Source organism: Stegostoma tigrinum, chromosome 8 (genome assembly GCF_030684315.1).
Source record: "Stegostoma tigrinum isolate sSteTig4 chromosome 8, sSteTig4.hap1, whole genome shotgun sequence".
Classification (NCBI taxonomy): domain Eukaryota; kingdom Metazoa; phylum Chordata; class Chondrichthyes; order Orectolobiformes; family Stegostomatidae; genus Stegostoma; species Stegostoma tigrinum.
This window is the reverse complement of record NC_081361.1, coordinates 84,452,060-84,471,618: the sequence shown is the minus strand read 5'-3', so window position 1 is coordinate 84,471,618 and position 19,559 is coordinate 84,452,060. Positions and strand designations below refer to the sequence as shown.

Here is a 19,559-nt window from a genome sequence, read left to right as displayed (position 1 = left end):
ATGACCTGCACAGCATGCAGTACTAAAGTTATGTCCCAACAAATGATTTACATAGTTCCAAAATAACATCCCGCTCTTCTATTTTATACCTTGGATAATAAGAATAAAAGATTCCATGTATGTTCTTAGCCACATTATCTGCCGTCCTACCTGTGAACATTCACTCTAATATCCTTCACTTCCTCTAAACCTCACAGTACTCTCCCATTAATTGTGCTTTCTTTTGCCTTGTTTGATCTCCTCAAATGCATCACTTCATACTTTTGTAGGTTGAATTCCATTTGTTACTTTTCTGCCTACCTGACAAGTCCATTGATACCTTTCTGGAGTCAGTAACTAAACACCTCACAAACAACCACATGGTCAATTTTTGTGTCATCTGCAAATTCGTTGATCATGCCCCCTAAATTTACATTAACAAATTGTTTTTGTATACCATAAAAAGAAAGGGACCTAGCACTGAGCTTCATGGAACCACAACAGAAACAGAAACCTCGTTCAGATAAAAACATCAGGGCCAAATAACCTGCCTTGGCTGGGGCCCATTGTGTTTAGGTCAAGGGGACAGAGGTGGGTGGTCCAGGCCAGAAGTAGATGATGATTTCTGTTCATGGCCCTGCTTCCAATTTCATGAATGCCCATCAACAATTACACACCTGTCTTTGAACTAATTTTGGCCTGATGATACTAGGTTTCTTCTCTAAGATTATTACAACTGATTGAGCAAGGTTGCGGAAATCAACCCAAGGCAGAAGGTATTTCCAGTGGCAACCTCAGGATACAATGAAAATATTACCATCTTAATGGAATTAACACATGGGCAAAAAGCAGCAGAAATGACTTTGACAACTGAATCAGACGCAGACGTCCCTCAAAAAATGGGCCACCAACACTTCATTTCAATGGTTGAAGACCTATATTCTTCAATCTTGAAGAATGCAGAGCTGCTACCTGTCCAAAGAACCATAATCCAAAATACTCATGCAATTCCAAGAATCTAGCAGATATATTAGTAAAATCTCTGGTTAAACTGGGCCATAAAATCAAGAACTCAGTGAAAAAGTCATCTTCTACAACTTATCACCAATGGGATCATATACTGTGAGCAGAAGAATAGGTCTCCACCAGAGGGCTCACCTTACGAAGTGATCTGATTTTGTTTAAATACAGTGGGCAAAATAACACCAAAGCTACTGAATCTTTGAACATTCTCAAAGTTCTGTGAGATTGGAAAGGCATCTTTGGCGAGAGGTCTGGGCTGCCTCACGAAGAGGCAAATTCAGGAAACTTATCTACATGTGAATGAGCAGGTGTTAAACTGGAACTAAGGGAAAATTTATCAATAGATAGAGTTTGAAGGGATATTGTCCGAACCAGGGTCGGCAGACAGCGGAGACACTGGCGACCGGAGCAAGGACGCTGGCGTCCAGCGGCCTGGATTAGAGACGCCAGTGACTGGCAGCCCCAAGTGGGGTTGCCAGCAGTCTGGAGCGGGGATGCCAGCGACCAGTGGCTTGAAGCAGGGCCACCAGCAGCCAGTAGCCGGAGAGGGGACGCCAGCAGCCTAGTACAGAGCATGGTGGCAGCCAATGGTCTGACCACATGAAGGCCCACTGCGCTGGTCTACTGCAGACAGCCTTTGGGATAGACTGTCGTATTTGACTTTTTAACTTTGTTTCTTGTTTTTCTGACCTGTGGTTATACTATGTATAGCAGTAATGTAACTTTTTCTTCATTTCTCTATTCTGTAACTAAGGATTGTACAAAGGTGCCTTTGTACCTAAGATGTTGCTGTAAGTGGCGACTTATAAACTTTTCACTGTACTCATTTTGAGTAGGTGACAATAAAGCTAATTCAATTCAATTCAATTCAATTCAATTCAATTCAATAACGTGAACCAAACTTCAAAGTCAAGGAATCAGAACAAAATATTACATAAACAACATTGACTCAGACACTTAGTTCAAAACTTCATACGATAGTCAAAACCTATTAAGTTTACTACTCAAATCAAATTGTACCCAACAAGATTGACAGTAACTATGGAATGGCTGAGTGTTACCAAGTCCTATAGGAGATGCAGGGCTATGGTCAAATCACTTCTACACATTTTTAAAAATGCCTATTTGTGAAAAAAATGGATGAGTAAAAGAACACAAGATTTTGGATTGTCTGTATCAGTTCGCCTCTAGATACATGGCTTGGCAAGTCTTTTTGCCAAGCGTGAGACATTTTGGAACCTGGACTTAGTACTTAAGAAGAAATTGTAGTGGTGGGCATCACAGTGTGGTATGAAAATAATCATGAGTCATTAGAGATGGCTTGGGAGGAAAATTACTTGAAATACCAACACTTTAAGGAGGAGATTCTGGAATTAATGGTTTGCTGGTTCATTAAGTTGTTTAAGTTCATCATGGGACCCAGAGGGAAATGGCTGGTAAAAAAAATGGACTCGTGCATTTCTTCAATATCCAGAAATACAAATCCTTCATGCAGCTTATCTCAAAACTATCAGCTTCTTTGACACTTCAATTGCTGCTGATTTTCAGAGCTAAGTGATTGAAAAATCATCCACCATGGCTGCATGATGATGAGAACAAGTATCCAAGATAGACAGAGATAGAAAGAACTGCAGATACTACAGTCAGAGTTGATACAGTGTGGAGCTGGACAAACACAGCAGGTCAGGCAGCATCAGAGGAGTAGAAGAATTGATGTTTCGGGCCAGGGTCCTCTGATGCTGCCTGACCTGCTGTGTTCGTCTAGCTTCAAATTGTATCGTCCAGGACGGAGGTCATTCGACATCCAAATGGTTACGGTATGGACTGTATATACATGACAACAAATACCTGAGTCTGAATGGCAGGTATGGTGCACTGCCCCACATGACGTGCAGATTGACTTCAGAATGTTGTTGTTGACATGTTACCGTTAGTAGTATGTGTTTTGTAGTTGTATGTTTGTTTTTATTACATTAAATGTATTTGGCTTTTTCTATGTTAATAATGCTAACTAATTTAAGTGCTCAATGATCAGATGTATACTGAAGATTGTGGTGGTCAGTCAGCTTAGTCCCAGGACATCATTGCAGAAGTATGCCCAAATGTCTTCAGCGGCTTCTTTCCTTTCATCAGAAGGTCAAAAGTGGGATGTTCACCGATGATTACGCAATGTTCAGCATTATTTGTGACTCCTTAGATACTGAAGCAGTCCACGTCCAACACAACAAGACCTGGACGGTATTCAGTTTTGGGCTGACAAGTGGCAAGTAATATTCATGCTACGAAAGTGTGATGCAATGACCATCTCCAACAAGAAGGAATCTAACCATCTCCTCTTTTTTAGGCCAGCTATGTAAACACTTCGTTTACAAGAACAGTTCAAGGGTTGGAAACTCTGCCATTAGCAACTCCTTTCCAAATTTCAAGTTATTGAGGTAATTCCTGAACTAATTTCAGGGAGCGTCTTGACATCCTATTTACCCCTTACCTGTGTGAGTGTTTAAAAGGGTGAGGAAAATTGCAGTGGTATAATAAACAAGAAGTGACCTTGAGCTGAATGATGGACAGAGAAGGTGACCATCCTGATATACTTGGTTATTGTCCTGTACTCAATGGTAAGAATGATTCAAAGAAGTGATTGATATAAGGTAAACTGCAGCCCCAGGAAATACAGTAAATTATATTAATGATTACTTCAAAGCAGGGAGCAGTCCTCGTTAAGTGGCAGTCCTGTTAGACAGCTGCTTTCTTCAGCTGGAAGATGGATCAAGAAAGATGGAGGAAGACCAAAGGGAGAATTCCCTAACACTTTGGTTAGAGAGCAGAATGCTGCCGTCACAAGCTACTGTGATCAACACAGTCTGTCCTAATCAGCTCTGCTACAGGGAAGACCCTCAGCAGTCACCTGGATATGTGTTTCCTGTGTTTTAAACTATTATATCTAAAGTCCTCACTTTGATAAATTTTAATTACTGAAAAATACTCAACTGTTTAGTTTAGGTATCTGTACCTGCCAAACCTGAAATCTTAAAATGTAGGAGCTCCAACAACACTGGACACTACTGAGGACAAAGCATTAGCATTGCATCCATCATCTTAAACGTTCATTCCTTCCACTCCAACACAAGAGTGGCAGTACTGTGTACCATATACAAGATTCACGGCTGCAAAACAAGGACCTGGGCCTAAGCCTGGGTACGGGTGAGGTTTGTGATGGATGTCAGGGCCAAAAACCTGGAGTCCAGGCCAGGAGCAACATTTTGATCTGTGATTTTTTTTTTATCCTTCCCCGTTCCTTCGATAGCACGTTCCAAACTCAAAATGTTTTCCATCAAGAAGGAATAAACTAGCCAATGCCACCACCTTCAGGTAACCTTCCAAGCTACACATCATCCTGACTTGGAAGTAGATCCTTCACCTTAGTAACAGAATTGTGGATGTACCTAGCTGTATCATGGAGCAAGAAGGCTCCTCACCAACACCTTCACAAGGCAATTAGGGATGGACAATAAATGGTGACTTAACCAGCGATGCCCACATTAAGTGATGGTGTAAAAAAAGTTACATTTTATGAACACAAAGCATTATTGTAGATATAATTCACAAAGTGTTCCAGTAAATTGCTTTTAAAATTGCAAACAGCTCTTTACACAGTTTATTTAGTTTAAAGCAGTATTTTTTCTCATTTTTAGTTCCTAATCCACAAGACTAAGTGGCCTTCACAACAGCAACTGGAAAGAAATTCTCCATGTCAAAAATTGTTACAAAATATAATGCTTTCCTTATTTATTTAAAAATGTCAGCAATATTTAAGGGAAAACTAGGGCCCATAAAAGACAAAAACGGTCCTTTTATGTGCAGAGGCCAAAGGTGTTGGTATGGTTTTTAATCAAAACTTTAAATCTATCTTTGCAAAAGAAAGTGATGATGCAGATGCTGTAGTTAAGGAGGAGTGTGAAGCATTAGATATAATAGACATAGAGTAAAAGCAAATGTTCATTGAGTAGCATCCTTGAAAGTGGAGAAATCAGTAGGGTCAAATGACTTGTACGCTAGGCTGCTGAAAGAAGCCAGGGAGGAACTAGCAGAAGGTTAAATCAGGTGTGGTACCAGAGGGACAGGGTATGTTGTGTTTCTGTTAAAAGTGAGTGATGGTCAGACTGAATAATTACACGTCAGTCAGTGTAGTATCAGTAGTGAGCAAACTATTGGAATCAATCCTGAGAGACAAGATAGACTATAATTTAGAACAGATTAATTAAGGATAGTCAGCATGAATCCATTAAGGAATAATTGTGTCTAACTTGATTGAATTTTTTCTGAGGAAGTAACAAGCAGGATTGATGAGGGTATTGCAGTCATATGGTCTAGATGAATTTAGCAAGGCTTTTGTCAAGGAGCCACATGGCAAACTAATTTTAAAAAGTCCATGGAAATGTGGCAGACTGTAGCTCATTTAAATGATGCCCAGTCCAAGGTTTACAAAACTTCTCCAAGTTGTTGACTTCTTTCTGTAGCCACCAACAAACATAATGACATAGATAATTAGGAAATCAGGGAATTCAGAGTTATGGCCATGAATCTCAATGTTGACCAAGCGTGGAGTGCCATACTAACAAGTGCTTGGTCTGACTCCACTGGAGAGATTTCCTCTGGGTCTGTTTCCATGCTATTATTGACTCTGTTTCCTATTGACTCTAGTTTCTTTGGAGTTCCATGATGGTACATTTGGTAAAATGTTGATTTGTTGTGTAGGGCAGTCAACTCTCACCTCACTTCCAGAGTTTAGCTCATTTACTCACGTTTGGACCAAAGGTGTAATGAGGCCAGGTTCTGAGTGGACCCGACAGCACCCAAACTCGGTATAAGTGTGTAGGTATTGCTGAGCAAGTGCTGCTTGACAGACTTGTTGAACACCCCTTCCAACTCTTTGCTGTTGATTAAGAATAGATGGGTAGGCAGTAATTTGTAAGGTTGGCTTTGAGAGATAATGGGAACTGCAGATGCTGGAGAATCCAAGATAATAAAATGTGAGGCTGGATGAACACAGCAGGCCAAGCAGCATCTCAGGAGTACAAAAGCTGACGTTTCGGGCCTAGACCCTTCATCAGAGAGGGGGATGGGGTGAGGGTTCTGGAATAAATAGGGAGAGAGGGGGAGGCAGACCGAAGATGGAGAGAAAAGAAGATAGGTGGAGAGAGTATAGGTGGGGAGGTAGGGAGAGGATAGGTCAGTCCAGGGAAGACGGACAGGTCAAGGAGGTGGGATGAGGTTAGTAGGTAGATGGGGGTGCGGCTTGGGGTGGGAGGAAGGGATGGGTGAGAGGAAGAACAGGTTAGGGAGGCAGAGACAGGTTGGACTGGTTTTGGGATGCAGTGGGTGGAGGGGAAGAGCTGGGCTGGTCGTGTGGTGCAGTGGGGGGAGGGGACGAACTGGGCTGGTTTAGGGATGCAGTTGGGGCTTGGAGACCGCTTTGCAGAACACCTCCGCTCAGTTCGCAACAAACAACTGCACCTCCCAGTCGCAAACCATTTCCACTCCCCCTCCCATTCTTTAGATGACATGTCCATCATGGGCCTCCTGCAGTGCCACAATGATGCCACCCGAAGGTTGCAGGAACAGCAACTCATATTCCGCCTGGGAACCCTGCAGCCCAATGGTATCAATGTGGACTTCACCAGTTTCAAAATCTCCCCTTCCCCCACTGCATCCCAAAACCAGCCCAGTTCGTCCCCTCCCCCCACTGCACCACACAACCAGCCCAGCTCTTCCCCTCCACCCACTGCATCCCAAAACCAATCCAACCTGTCTCTGCCTCCCTAACCTTTTCTACCTCTCACCCATCCCTTCCTCCCACCCCAAGCCGCACCCCCATCTACCTACTAACTTCATCCCACCTCCCTGACCTGTCCATCTTCCCTGGACTGACCTATCCCCTCCCTACCTCCCCACCTATACTCTCTCCACCTATCTTCTTTCCATCTTCGGTCCGCCTCCCCCTCTCTCCCTATTTATTCCAGAACCCTCACCCCATCCCCCTATCTGATGAAGGGTCTAGGCCCGAAACGTCAGCTTTTGTGCTCCTGAGATGCTGCTTGGCCTGCTGTTTTCATCCAGCCCCACATTTTATTATCTAAGTTTGGCTTTGACATGCTTTTTGTGACCATTCATACCTGAGCAATTTTCTACATTACCAGGTAGATGCCAGTGTTGTGAGCAGAGATAATGGGAACTGCAGATGCTGGAGAATCCAAGATAACAAAGTGTGGAGCTGGATGAACACAGCAGGCCAAGCAGTATCTCAGGAGCACAAAAGCTGACGTTTCAGGCCTAGACCCTTAATCTTGTGTCTGTTATGGAATAGCTTGGCTGAAATGTTGTTAGGGTAATATCCAGTTCCTTCCACTGTCTCTTTATGTCACATGGAGTGAGTCGAAATGGTTGAATACTGCATCCGTAATGCTGGGGAAACTCAGTAAAAGACCAAAATGGATCATCCACTCTGCATTTTTACATGATGACAGCTGCTAATGCTTCAGCCTTGTCTTGTCTTTTGCAGTGGTATGGATATTCGGGGACATTGTAATGCTTCTTTCATCTGTTGGTTCCTTAATTGTTCATTGTCCTTCATGCCTGGATGTGACAGGATGTAAAGCTTGGATCAGATCTGTTGGTTATATCATGGTGTAGTTCTATCTAACTCATTCTACTTCCATGTTTTGCATGCAATATTGTCGCTTCGTTAGGTCGACAGCTCACTTTTAGGTATCGTGGTGCTGTTCCAGGCTTGATAGAGATGGTCATATGCCAAGCCATGAAGTTACAAATTGTGGTTAAATCCAATTCTGCTACTGTAGATGGCCTGCATTACCTCATTAAAACCCTGTTTTAAATTCCTTAAAGTCTATCCAATTTACACTGAGGTAGTGCCATACAACACAATGGGAGGTATCCTCAACATAAAAAGGGACTGTGTATTGGTCACTCCTACCAATATTGTCGTAGGCAGATGAATCTGCAACAGGTGTACTGGTGAAAGTAAGAGAAAGTAGATATTTTTCCTCTTATTTGAACCCTCATCATCTGTAACAAAGTGTCATCTTGGTCAATAGTGCTGATACTGGTCCACTCTTGGTGATATTTTAGAACATAAAAAACATGGAACATAGAACAGTACAGGCCCTTTGACCCACGATGTTGTGCCGACCTATTGTCTTACTAAGATCAAACTATCCTGCATACCCTAAATTTTATTATTAATCTATGTGCCTATCCAAGAGTCACTTAAAAGTCTCTAAAGTATCTGACTCCACTACCACTGCCAGCAGTGCATTCCACACACCCACTCCTCTCTGTGGAAAGAACCTGCGTCTGACATCTCCCCTGTACCTTCCTCCAATCATCTTAAAATTATGCCCTCTTGTAATAGTATTTCCGCCCTGAGAAAAAGTCTCTGACTATCCACTCTACCTTGGTGGTGGACATTGAGGCCCTTCATCTAAACTAGATATTTTGTCCTTCCCAACGTCAGTTCATCTTCCAAATGGTGCTTAACAGTGAGAAGTACGGATTAATTGCTTGAGGGAGGAGAGGTTTGTTAGTTGGTAATTGTCGGAGGTTTCCTTGCCCATGTTAAACCTGATACCATGAGACTCAGATTCAGTGCTGAAGCCTCCCAGGGTACCTATCTTCCAACTGTACACCATTGTACTGTCCTTTTCTGGTGTGCCTGTCTTGTTGGTTGGACAGTAAGTAGATAGGGATCATGGTGCCTACGACAGTGTCTATATATTGTGTACAGTTCTGGTCACTGCATTATAAGAAGGATGTGGAAGCTTTGGAAAGCGTGCAGAGGAGATTTACTAGGATGTTGCCTGGTATGGAGGGAAGGTCTTATGAGGAAAGGCTGAGGGACTTGAGGCTGTTTTCATTAGAGAGAAAGGTTGAGAGGTGACTTAATTGAAACATATAAAATAATCAGAGGGTTAGATAGGGTGGATAGGGAGAGCCTTTTTCCTAGGATGGTGACGGCGAGCACAAGGGGGCATAGCTTTAAATTGAGGGGTGCAAGATATAGGACAGATGTCAGAGGTAGTTTCTTTACTCAGAGAGTAGTAAGGGAATGGAACGCTTTGCCTGCAACGGTAGTAGATTCGCCAACTTTAGGTACATTTAAGTCGTTATTGGATAAGCATATGGACGTACATGGAATAGTGTGGGTTAGATGGGCTTCAGATCGGTATGACAGGTCGGCACAACATCGAGGGCTGAAGGGCCTGTATTGTGCTGTAATGTTCCATGTTCTATTCTGTGAGTACAGCTGCATCAGGCTTGACTAGCCTGTGAGACAGTTCTCCAAATTTTGTAAAAACCCATAAATGTTCACATGATAGTCTTTGCAATATCGACAAGAGCTGGGTTTGTCATAGTCTTTGCCAGTGACTAGATCAATGCTGAGAAATCTAGCCAGTTTAATTCCTTTTTACAGACTTGGTTGTGGTTGTGTTACAACTGAGTGTCTCACCAGGCTATTTCGGCTGTCATTGTTGAGACAATCGCATTGCTGTGGATCTGGAGTCCCATGGAGGCTCGACCTGACAAGTACAGTAGCTTTCCTTTTCTAAACAGCATTAGTATGCCAGACTTATTTTTTAAACTGACAGTTAATAATGGTTACCGTTCAAATGGTTTTCAATTCTGGATACGTTAAGTGAATTTAAATTCTACCACCTACTATAGTGAGATTTGAGACCATGTCCCCTGGGCCTTTGGATGACCAGTCTGGTGCCATTTTTGCTGTGCCACAAATTTTCTTTTGAGTGATAAATTTCAAAGAAAAAATAAATTTGCCATTGTGTAATGTTCACATGGCATACTGTTTTATCTTCACTGTCTAAATGATGAGTGAGTGAAATGCATCATTCACTCTTTATAGAACTCATCTCATTTTAGGTACATTGATTTCAAAAACATGTTACAAAATAGGTAGGCAATCTATTTCCACTCAAGAATACAAAACTCTACACTGACAGATCTTTCGGAGGTAGCCAAGTACGGCTCATGGATTGCTCATATAAGCTGACAAAATCCATTACTTGTTTAAAAAGGCTTCCTGATTTAACTCTTTGGAATTGGAATTTCTGATTATCATGTTATAGAGTCCTACAACATGGAGACGAGCCCTTTGGCCCAATCTGGACCGTGTCAACCAAAATGTCCATCTGCGCTACGCACATTTCCCTGCAGTTGGCCCATATCCTTCTAAACCTTGCCTATCCATGTATTTGTCCAAATGTCTTTTAAATGTTGTTAATGTACTTGCCTCAACCATTCCACCAGCAGCTCATTCCATATGTGTACCGCACTCTGTGTAAAAAAGTTGCCCCTCAGGTTCCCGTGTATTCTTTCCCCTCTTATGTTAAACTGATATCCTCTGGTCCTTGATTCCTCAACCCTGGGAAAAAGACTGAATGTATTCAGCCTATCCATTCCTCTCATGATCTTACACACTTATATAACAACCCCTCAGCCTCGGAAGAAAAAAGTCCCAGTTTGTCCAACCTTTCCCTATAACTCAGTCCCTTGAGGCCTGGCAACATCCTTGTAACTTTCTTCTGCACTCTTTCCAGTTTAATAACGTTATTCCTATAGCAAGGTGACCAAAACTGAACACAATACTGCAAGTGCAGCCTCACCAACATCATGTATAACTGCATCATGACTTCCCGACTTCTATACTCAATACCCTGACTGATGAAGGCCGGTGAGCCAAAAGCCTTCTTCACTGCCCTGTCTACCTGTGAATCGACTTTCAGAGAACTGTGCACCCAAACTCCAAGGTCCCTCTGGTCCGCTACACTCCTTAAAGCCCAACCCTTCACCATGAAACTCCTATCTGGATTTGACTTTCCAAAATGCAACACCTCACACTTATCTACATTAAACTTCATTTGCCATTTCCCGGTCTACTACCCCAGCTGATCAAGATGCTGCTGCAATTTCTGATAACCTTCCTCACTGTCCAGGACACTGTCTATTTTGGTGTCACCTGCAAACTTACTAATCAAGCCTTGTACATTCTCATTCAAATCATCGATATAGATAACAAACAGCAATGGGCCCAGCACCGATGCCTGAGTCACACTACTAGTCACAGGCCTCCAGTTAGACAAGCTTCCTTCCAGTATTACTCTCTACTTCCTACCACCAAGCCAATTGTGTATCCAATTTGCTAGCTCTACCTGGATTCCAAGTAATCTAGCCTTCCAGAGTAGCCAAACATGTGGAACATTATTAAAGGCCTTAATGAATCCATATAGACGTCTACTGTCCTGCCATCATCAACCTTCCTGGTCACTTCATCAAAGAACTCTAAGAAATTTGTGAGGCATGATCTCCCATGCTCAAAGACTTGCTGACTACTCCTAAGTAAACCCTGCCTTTCCAAATGCATTTATATCTTATCCCTCAGAACTGTCTCAAGTATCTCCCTACCACAGATGATAAGCTTACTGATCTATAATTCCCAGGTTTTTCTTTGCAGCTCTTCTTGAATAAGAGCACAACCTTCTCTGCTTCATTTGTGCCTAACAACGATGCAAATATATCAGCCGGGAACCCCACAATTTCTTCGCTTGTCTCTTGCAGGGTTCTTGGATATATCTGGTCAGGACCACGAGATTTATCCAACTTCGTACATTCTAATTCCCTCTTGTTTTCAGCGCAAGCCAGAGTGCTGACAGGAAAGGAAGGTAGTTTTTGTTTCACCCTGTATAAAAACTTACCTCATGCAGCAAGCGGCCCTCTTGTTTTCAGCGGCGGGTGTGTGGAGGGAACGCGAGCTAGGAAGAAACACGTAAATTTGGGCATTGGCTAAACCCGAAACACTACACGTGTAGTGTCTCCCACCTGACCTCCTCCTCTACCAAAAAAGACTGTGTGGAGGTTTGGTAAGTTAAGACTTTTTTTTATTCTTCCTTTGGAAATCTCGCGTACAGGGATTGGAGGCTGGGGCAGTTGCCTGTTCCACTTGTAAGGATGTGGGAGTTAAGGATCACTGCTGGTGTCTGCTTCCAGACTCTAATATATGTGAAGTGATGCCTCTCCTTTGCTGTTGCCCTCTGCTGGACCGAAAAAAAATTGCCTTTTTAATTTTGTACCCTTAGAGTTGAAAATGAAGACGCACAAAGATCCTAAGATAATAAAATGTGAGGCTGGATGAACACAGCAGGCCAAGCAGCATCTCAGGAGCACAAAAGCTGACGTTTCGGGCCTAGACCCTTCATCAGAGATGCTGCTTGGCCTGCTGTGTTCATCCAGCCTCACATTTTATTATCTTGGAATCTCCAGCATCTGCAGTTCCCACTATCTCTCACGCACAAAGATCCTTTCAGCTGGGATCAAAGACAAAAAATAGAAGGATTAGCTTCTCCAATTTGAGGTGGATGCACTTCCTCTGAAATTTAGTCACTATATGCGTCAGTCAATTTCTGCTAGGGAGAAAACTTGTCCTCCTCACTGGGGTGTGTTTTTGTTGACTGCATTGATTGCAGTCTGATGGAGGATGAATTATTAAGATTAACAGCTATCCTCTTTATTTTCTACGGCTCTCGATGTTCGTTTTGTGTTTTCTCTTGATAATTGGAATTGATAATAAATCATCAGCTTCCCATCTGCCGAAGTTGATAGAGCCCATTTTCATGGAGGCTTTCGGCATTGTCTCTAAAATGTTTCCTTTGCTCAGAGTGAAGGCCCCATGTCAGCAGTCTTGATCAGGGCGTTCTGACGATGTTCACTGTCCATGATAGCTGATGTGAGATTGTCATGACCTTTGTACTTGACAGACATGTCTTGGAGGAAATTGTATCAGAGATAATGGGAACTGCAGATGCTGGAGAATCCGAGATAACAAAGTGTGGAGCTGGATGAACACAGCAGGCCAAGCAGCAACTCAGGAGATCGAAGGTGAATAGAGGAGAAGATAGATGGCGAGGAGAGTATGTGTGGGGAGGTAGGGAGGGGAAAGGTCAAGGGGGCGGGATGAGGTTAGTAGGTAGGAAGTGGAGGTGCAGCTTGAGGTGGGAGGAGGGGATAGGTGAGAGGAAGAACAGGTTAGGGAGGTGGGGACGAGCTGGGCTGGTTTTGGGATGCAGTGGGGGGAGGGGTGATTTGGAAGCTTGTGAAATCCACTTTAATACCATTGGGCTGCAGGGTTCCCAAGCAGACTATTAAGTTGCTGTTCCTGCAACCTTCGGGTGGCATCATTGTGGAGGAGGCCCATGATGGACACGTCATCTAAGGAATGGGAACAAGAGTTGAAATGGTTCGCGACTGGGTGTATAGGTGTTCTGCAAAGCAGTCCCCAAACCTCCGCTTGGTTTCCCCAATGTAGAGGAAGTGACAACGGGTACAGTGGATACAGTATACTACATTGGCAGATGTGCAGGTGAACATCTGCTTGATGTGGAAAGTCATCTTGGGGCCTGGGATGGGAGTGAGGGTGGAGATATGGGGGCAAGTGTAGCACTTCCTGTGGTTGCAGGGGAAAGTGCCGGGTGTGGTGGGGTTGGAGGGGAAGGAATTGGGAAAAGGGGATGGAATTTTTGCAGGATGGTGGGTGGAAGGAGGTGTATTCTAAGTAGCTGTGGGAATCGGTGGGCTTGAAATGGATATCGGTTTCTAGGTGGTTGCCTGAGATGGAGACAGAGAGGTCCAGGAAGGTGAAGGATGTGTTGGAGATGGTCCAGGTGAACTTGAGGTTGGGGTGGAAGGTGTTGGTGAAGTGGATGAACTATTCGAGCTCCTCTTGGGAGCACGAGGCGGCGCCAATACAGTCATCAATGTAATGGAGGAAGAGGTGGGGTTTAGGGCCAGTTCCCAATTCCTTCGCCTCCGCCTTGTCTGCTCCCAGGATGAGGCATTCCACTCCCATACATCCCAGATGTCCTCATTCTTCATGGACCGCAACTTCCCCCCCGCAGTGATCGAGAACATCCTCGACCGTGTCTCCCGCATTTCCCGCAACTCATCCCTCACACCTCGTCCCCGCAATAACCACCAAAAGAGAATCCCCCTTTGTCCTCACATACCATCCCACCAACTTCCAGATACAATGCATCATCCTCCGACACTTCCGCCATCTACAATCCGACCCCACCACCCAAGAAATTTTTCCATCCCCACCTTTGTCTGCCTTCCGGAAAAACCACTCTCTCCGGGACTCCCTTGTCCGCTCCACACACCCCTCCAACCCCACCACACCCGGCACTTTCCCCTGTAACCGCAGGAAGTGTTACAATTGCCCCCACACCTCCTCCCTCACCCCCATCCCAGGCCCCAAGATGACTTTCCACATCAAGCAGATATTCACCTGCACATCTGCCAATGTGGTATACTGCATTTGCTGCACCCGTTGTGGCTCCCTCTACACTGGGGAAACCAAGCAGAGGCTTGGGGACCGCTTTGCAGAACACCTCCGCTCGGTTCGCAATAAACAACTGCACCTCCCAGTCACGAACCATTTCAACTCCCCCTCACATTCCTCAGACGACATGTCCATCATGGGCCTCCTGCAGTGCCACAATGATGCCACCCGAAGGTTGCAGGAACAGCAACTCATATTCCGCTTGGGAACCCTGCAGCCCAACGGTATTAATGTGGATTTCACAAGCTTCAAAATCTCCCCTCTCCCCACTGCATCCCAAAACCAGCCCAGCTCGTCCCCACCTCCCTAACCTGTTCTTCCTCTCACCTATCTCCTCCTCCCACCTCAAGCCGCACCTCCATCTCCTACCCACTAACCTCATCCCACCTCCTTGACCTGTCCATCTTCCCTGGACTGACCTATCCCCTCCCTACCTCCCCACCTATACTCTCCTCTCCACCTATCTTCTCCTCTCTCCATCTTCGGTCCGCCTCCCCCTCTCTCCCATCCCCTTTTTCTGACGAAGTGTCTAGGCCTGAAACGCTGCTTGGCCTGCTGTGTTCATCCAGCTCCACACTTTGTTATCTTGCGCGCGCACACACACACACACAGTATGTCTTTCAGCTTTGTTGATAAATCTGAGAATAAGAACTCGGGATTTAAATGCATTGGCAAAATGGATACTGCATCCCATGCTCAGATTTAGCAGTGCAAAGGTTATGAATTAAAAGGAATAATCGACGAATAGGTGCAAATTCTTTAGGTGACGTCTTGCCCAGAACTTGCGTTCAGGTGAAAGTCCCTTCAGCGTTGACCGTGCCCTGAACTGCGGTCGCTTAGCAGACGATGATTGACATTTGGAGTGACGCTTGTCCCGGCAGCGCTCGCGCCGCTGTCCCGGTTCCTCCGCCGTTACCGCTGTTAGTGCTGCAATGGCGGCTTTCAGCAAATTAGTGACAGCCAAACACTCTGCGCTCGGAGCGGCAGCTGTCTTTGTACTCTTTGCGTTGAGTCGAAGACGGGGCAGAGGTACATTCCCCAGGTACAGGATCGCGCTTGCTCTTACTGACCATTCGAAAGCCGGGTTCCCTGTCGCGTGTTACTCGAGGCCGGGGATTTAAAAACGGCCTAGCCACTTTAATCTGGAAAGACTGGAGTGACAGAAGCTGACACACATGACAGTACATTGATTGAAGGAAAGGTCGGCCCCGCGATCCGCTGTAATTTTATTATCTTTGATGTGCGATTTGTTTTACTTCATCGGCACTTGGTTATTGCTTTGCTGTATCTACTGTCGAAAGCAACCTTTCTGAAGCATTGTTTTAATTCATCCTCTCTTTGGATTTTACCATTAATTGAGAAAACTGTCATTTGCAATATTTTGTTCGCGATTGCTGAAAATTTAATGCTTTCTCGCACTAAAACCGAGCAATTTAATGGTCCAACTACTCAGCTTCATTGTTAATTCATACAGTTTAGAGAACGGTGCCGTAACTCTTCACATTTGGTTATTGCTTGATTACTTAGCGGTGATTGTTCCCTTTATTTCATGGGATGCGGTATTGCTGGCATGAACATTGTCGTTGATCTTTGTGGCTAACTGGAGCATCAGCCATCTTCTGGAGTGTCATGTAGGCCAGAATAATGACTGCAGATTTTCTTCCCTAAAGCGCACCTAGTGAACCAGATGAGGTTTGTTTTTACAACAGTGGAGTTGTGAAATTAGCTTTTATCGCCAAGTTTGAGCATCGGCCTGGGTTCTAGTCTAGTGACATTGCCATTATTCCACCACCCTCCTGTGATTATTGGTTGAATGCTTGTTCTGGGTTCAGGACCTAAATGTTGAATGAACTTCCAGGCTATGATTCAGCATTGATTTACGTTGTCTGATGTTATAATCTGATTTTTGATGAGCTGGCCAAGAGTGCATGTTCATTGAAATGAAATCAAGAACTGTGGGTGTTGGAAATCTGAAACTAAAACAAAAATGTTGACCTGAAACATTGACTCTGTTTCCTCTCCACAGAATCTGCCAGACATGCTAAGTTACTCCAGCAATTTCTAGTTTTGTTGTTGCATGCTCACTGTACATTTAAGATGGCAAGCAGGTGGGTAGGCTGACAAAGCTGGAGGATCAGCAGGAGGTGTTCCAGCACAGAGATTGGGAAATGCTGGTACCTCTAGTGTAGATTGGAGAAGGAGAAGTCACTTCAAGATGGAAGTGGTAGCTGAAGACATTTTGAAAAGTTGTAATATTTATTTTGGCAATATATTTTTTAAAAAATTCCTTCGCCCCCACCCCCAGCCCCAGAGGGTGCTTTTGCCAACTGTTTTAAGTTTGTACCCTCCAGTTACTGACTGTCCTGCCATTTTTGGGAAGCATCTGATCAGTTCCTGTGGTAGAGGTGAGTACAGTTAGAACATTTAAAAGATCTTTGGTACATGAATGGCCAATGGGACTAGTCCAGTTTTGGAAACCAGCTCAGCATGGACAAGGTGGGCTGAAGGGCCTGTTTTTGTGCAGTGTAACTTTGATGTCTATGATGTTGTGCCCCTCTGGGGCTTGGAAGATGGCTTAAACTTTTGATTACGACCCGTTATTGAGACTCCTCCTTTGTAAGCATTTTGGTATTACAAAAACTGTTTGGACATGTTATGACCCTCACTGGCCATCATAGCCGGTGGTTGATCTTGAAACCAGATTTCCTCAAACAGTAGTATATTTTACTGTTTTAGCACATTATCAGTTAATAAGGTCAGGTATTTTGGAGGCTGGAAATATATTGGTAACTGGAAGGATTTTCAGTATAAGGAAGCATAGAATAACTGTTTGAGTTGAAAATATTTGTCATTATTTTGCATCCTCATTTCAATCTCAGCCTTTGCCAAACACACTTATTTCCATCTCCAGTCTCCTAAGTCACCCTCACTGTTAAGTGAAATCTGATTTAAACTTGTAATGTCTCTTGACTTGATATTTCATAACTGCAAATGTGCAATGTTCCAAACCTCTTCCTCCTCAAATTTCTGCCTGAAGCAGGCCCTCGGAAAATATTTGGTGAAGAATGGCAAAGTACTGTTGTTTTTTTGATTATGGGTAGGCCGCAAGGGCAGATCCCTAGTCCATCTGTTAAATCTCCTCTTAACCTTTTCTGCTGTAAGATGAGCAATTCTACCATCGTTAGTCTCTCCATAAAACTGAAGTACCTCATCCCCGATACCATTCTAGTAAATTCCCTGTTTTATCTTCTCCACGACTTTTGCATTCAATATTTTGATGAATTTAGAATTAAAAGCACGATTCCAGCTGAGGCTGAACCAGTGATTTTTCAGAGGGTTCGTACAAACTTCCTTGCTTCGATAATCTGTCACTTTGATAAAGCCGGTGATCCGAATACATTTTTTTAACAAATTTTTCAACTTGTCCTGCCACCATATTAAATGTTTTATGTGAACCCTCACATCTCTCTGTTTCAGTGGCCCTTTAAAATTTTGCGCTTCATTCTCCTTATTCTTTGAACAACAAAAAAAAGCATTCTTTCACGCATTGCCTTGTCTAGCTTTCCACTAATTTTATGCAGCCTTGAAGTTTCTCTCACTAATTATTACATTTCCAAGTTTTATGTCAGTTGTAGATTCTGAAATTATGCTACCTTCACCCACGATTCAAGATCAGTGTTCCTGAGACACACCACTCCAAACCTCCATCTGAAAAATGAAATTTGACCATGACGCTGATTTCTATGTCAAACAACTTTGTGTCCACACAGTCATTATCCACATAATCTCGTGCCTTCAGTTTTATTGGCAAGTCTGTGATGTGATTCTTCATCAAACATTTTTGAAAGTTCATATATGTAGTTTTAAATTTTTTCCCCTTAATCAGCCCCCTCTGTTGCTTAATCAAAAAGTTTACGTTACTTTTATCAGCTGTGATTTAACAAATTCGTGTGAGCAATTATTTGTTAACTAATGCATTTCAAAGTGAAAATACACTTCTTGGAAGCTAGATTCTTAAAGCTGCCTTGCTGTCGACACTCGGCTGTTTGACCTAAGTACTGTCTCTGCCCTTTTATAACAAAGCATGTACCATTTTCAAACTTTGATCCTCTGGCACTATTCCCATATTGAAGAAACATTGAAAAACTTAGGCTAGAGTCACTTTTCATTCAGTTTCACCAGTTGACATCGGCAACATCCTTTTGTGGATAGATGCAACAAATTTTTTCCAACGATGTCCTTTGCTTCCGCAAGATTATTTTCTTTTTGGCCCTAATTGATAGTCCCCCTCTTTTTGTACCTTTTGAATTCCTTTTAGCTTTTTAGTTTTTTAATTGCATCACCAAACATGTAATATCCATCAATTATAGGTCACTGGCTAAGTGTCACTTTGTTTTATGTCTGCCAAAACCTGCATTTACATAATTGATCATATTCCAGTAGAAGGCCGATATTATGATCTGCCGGTGACAGTTGGTATGACTTTGCAAGATCTCCAAAGCATTTACGAAGACCGTCAAGAGGATTAGGAGCAGTGAAATCTTGTTACTAATTGCTTTTATAACATAATACCATGGTTGAACAAATGAAAGTCATTGTTGTTTCATTGATTGATAAGCAGATTTTGGTTTGGAGAAAAGTTCACTTGTAACTTTCACACACTGTTCATGTACAAGAATGGGAAGTTGGAACCAACAAAATATCATCATTTGGTGTAAATTCACTTTGACTGGGTAAAGGTTTACATACCTGGAACAAATGCTGCATTTCTGTCTGACCTGAACTATTTACAAGGCGTACTTACAGCCATATTTTTGATGGCTGTTGCGATCAACGCAACAAGGGGGGAAGAAAAAGGGAGAAAATAAAGTAGTTGGAAAGCCAACACCCATTTTGCCACCTGTGATTTACCAAAATACTTGCATTTATGGAATGAAAGTACAGGCTAGGTAGATTACTGATGATAATTATGGGGTTACGGGGAGTGGATCTGGCTGGCTTCTCTTTGAAGAGTTGGTGCAGATTTGACAGGCTGAAAGGCCTCTTCCTGCACTGTAAGAATTCTGTGATTCAGTGATCTGTCTGCCAAAGATTTAAAAAAACGTGTTCAGACTATCATGTGTTTAGTTTAATG

The 19,559-nt window shown here is 43.4% G+C and overlaps 1 protein-coding gene across 1 annotated transcript in view; it reads left to right on the top strand.

The window, feature by feature from the left end:
* Positions 1–15,284: 15,284 nt before the first annotated feature.
* Positions 15,285–19,559, top strand: part of abcd3a (ATP-binding cassette, sub-family D (ALD), member 3a) — a 95,810-nt gene continuing 91,535 nt past the window's right edge. The window contains exon 1 of the mRNA XM_059648061.1: positions 15,285–15,467. Within this exon, the coding sequence (XP_059504044.1) occupies positions 15,358–15,467 (110 nt within the window). The 5' untranslated portion in view covers positions 15,285–15,357. The remainder of the gene's footprint in view (positions 15,468–19,559) is intronic.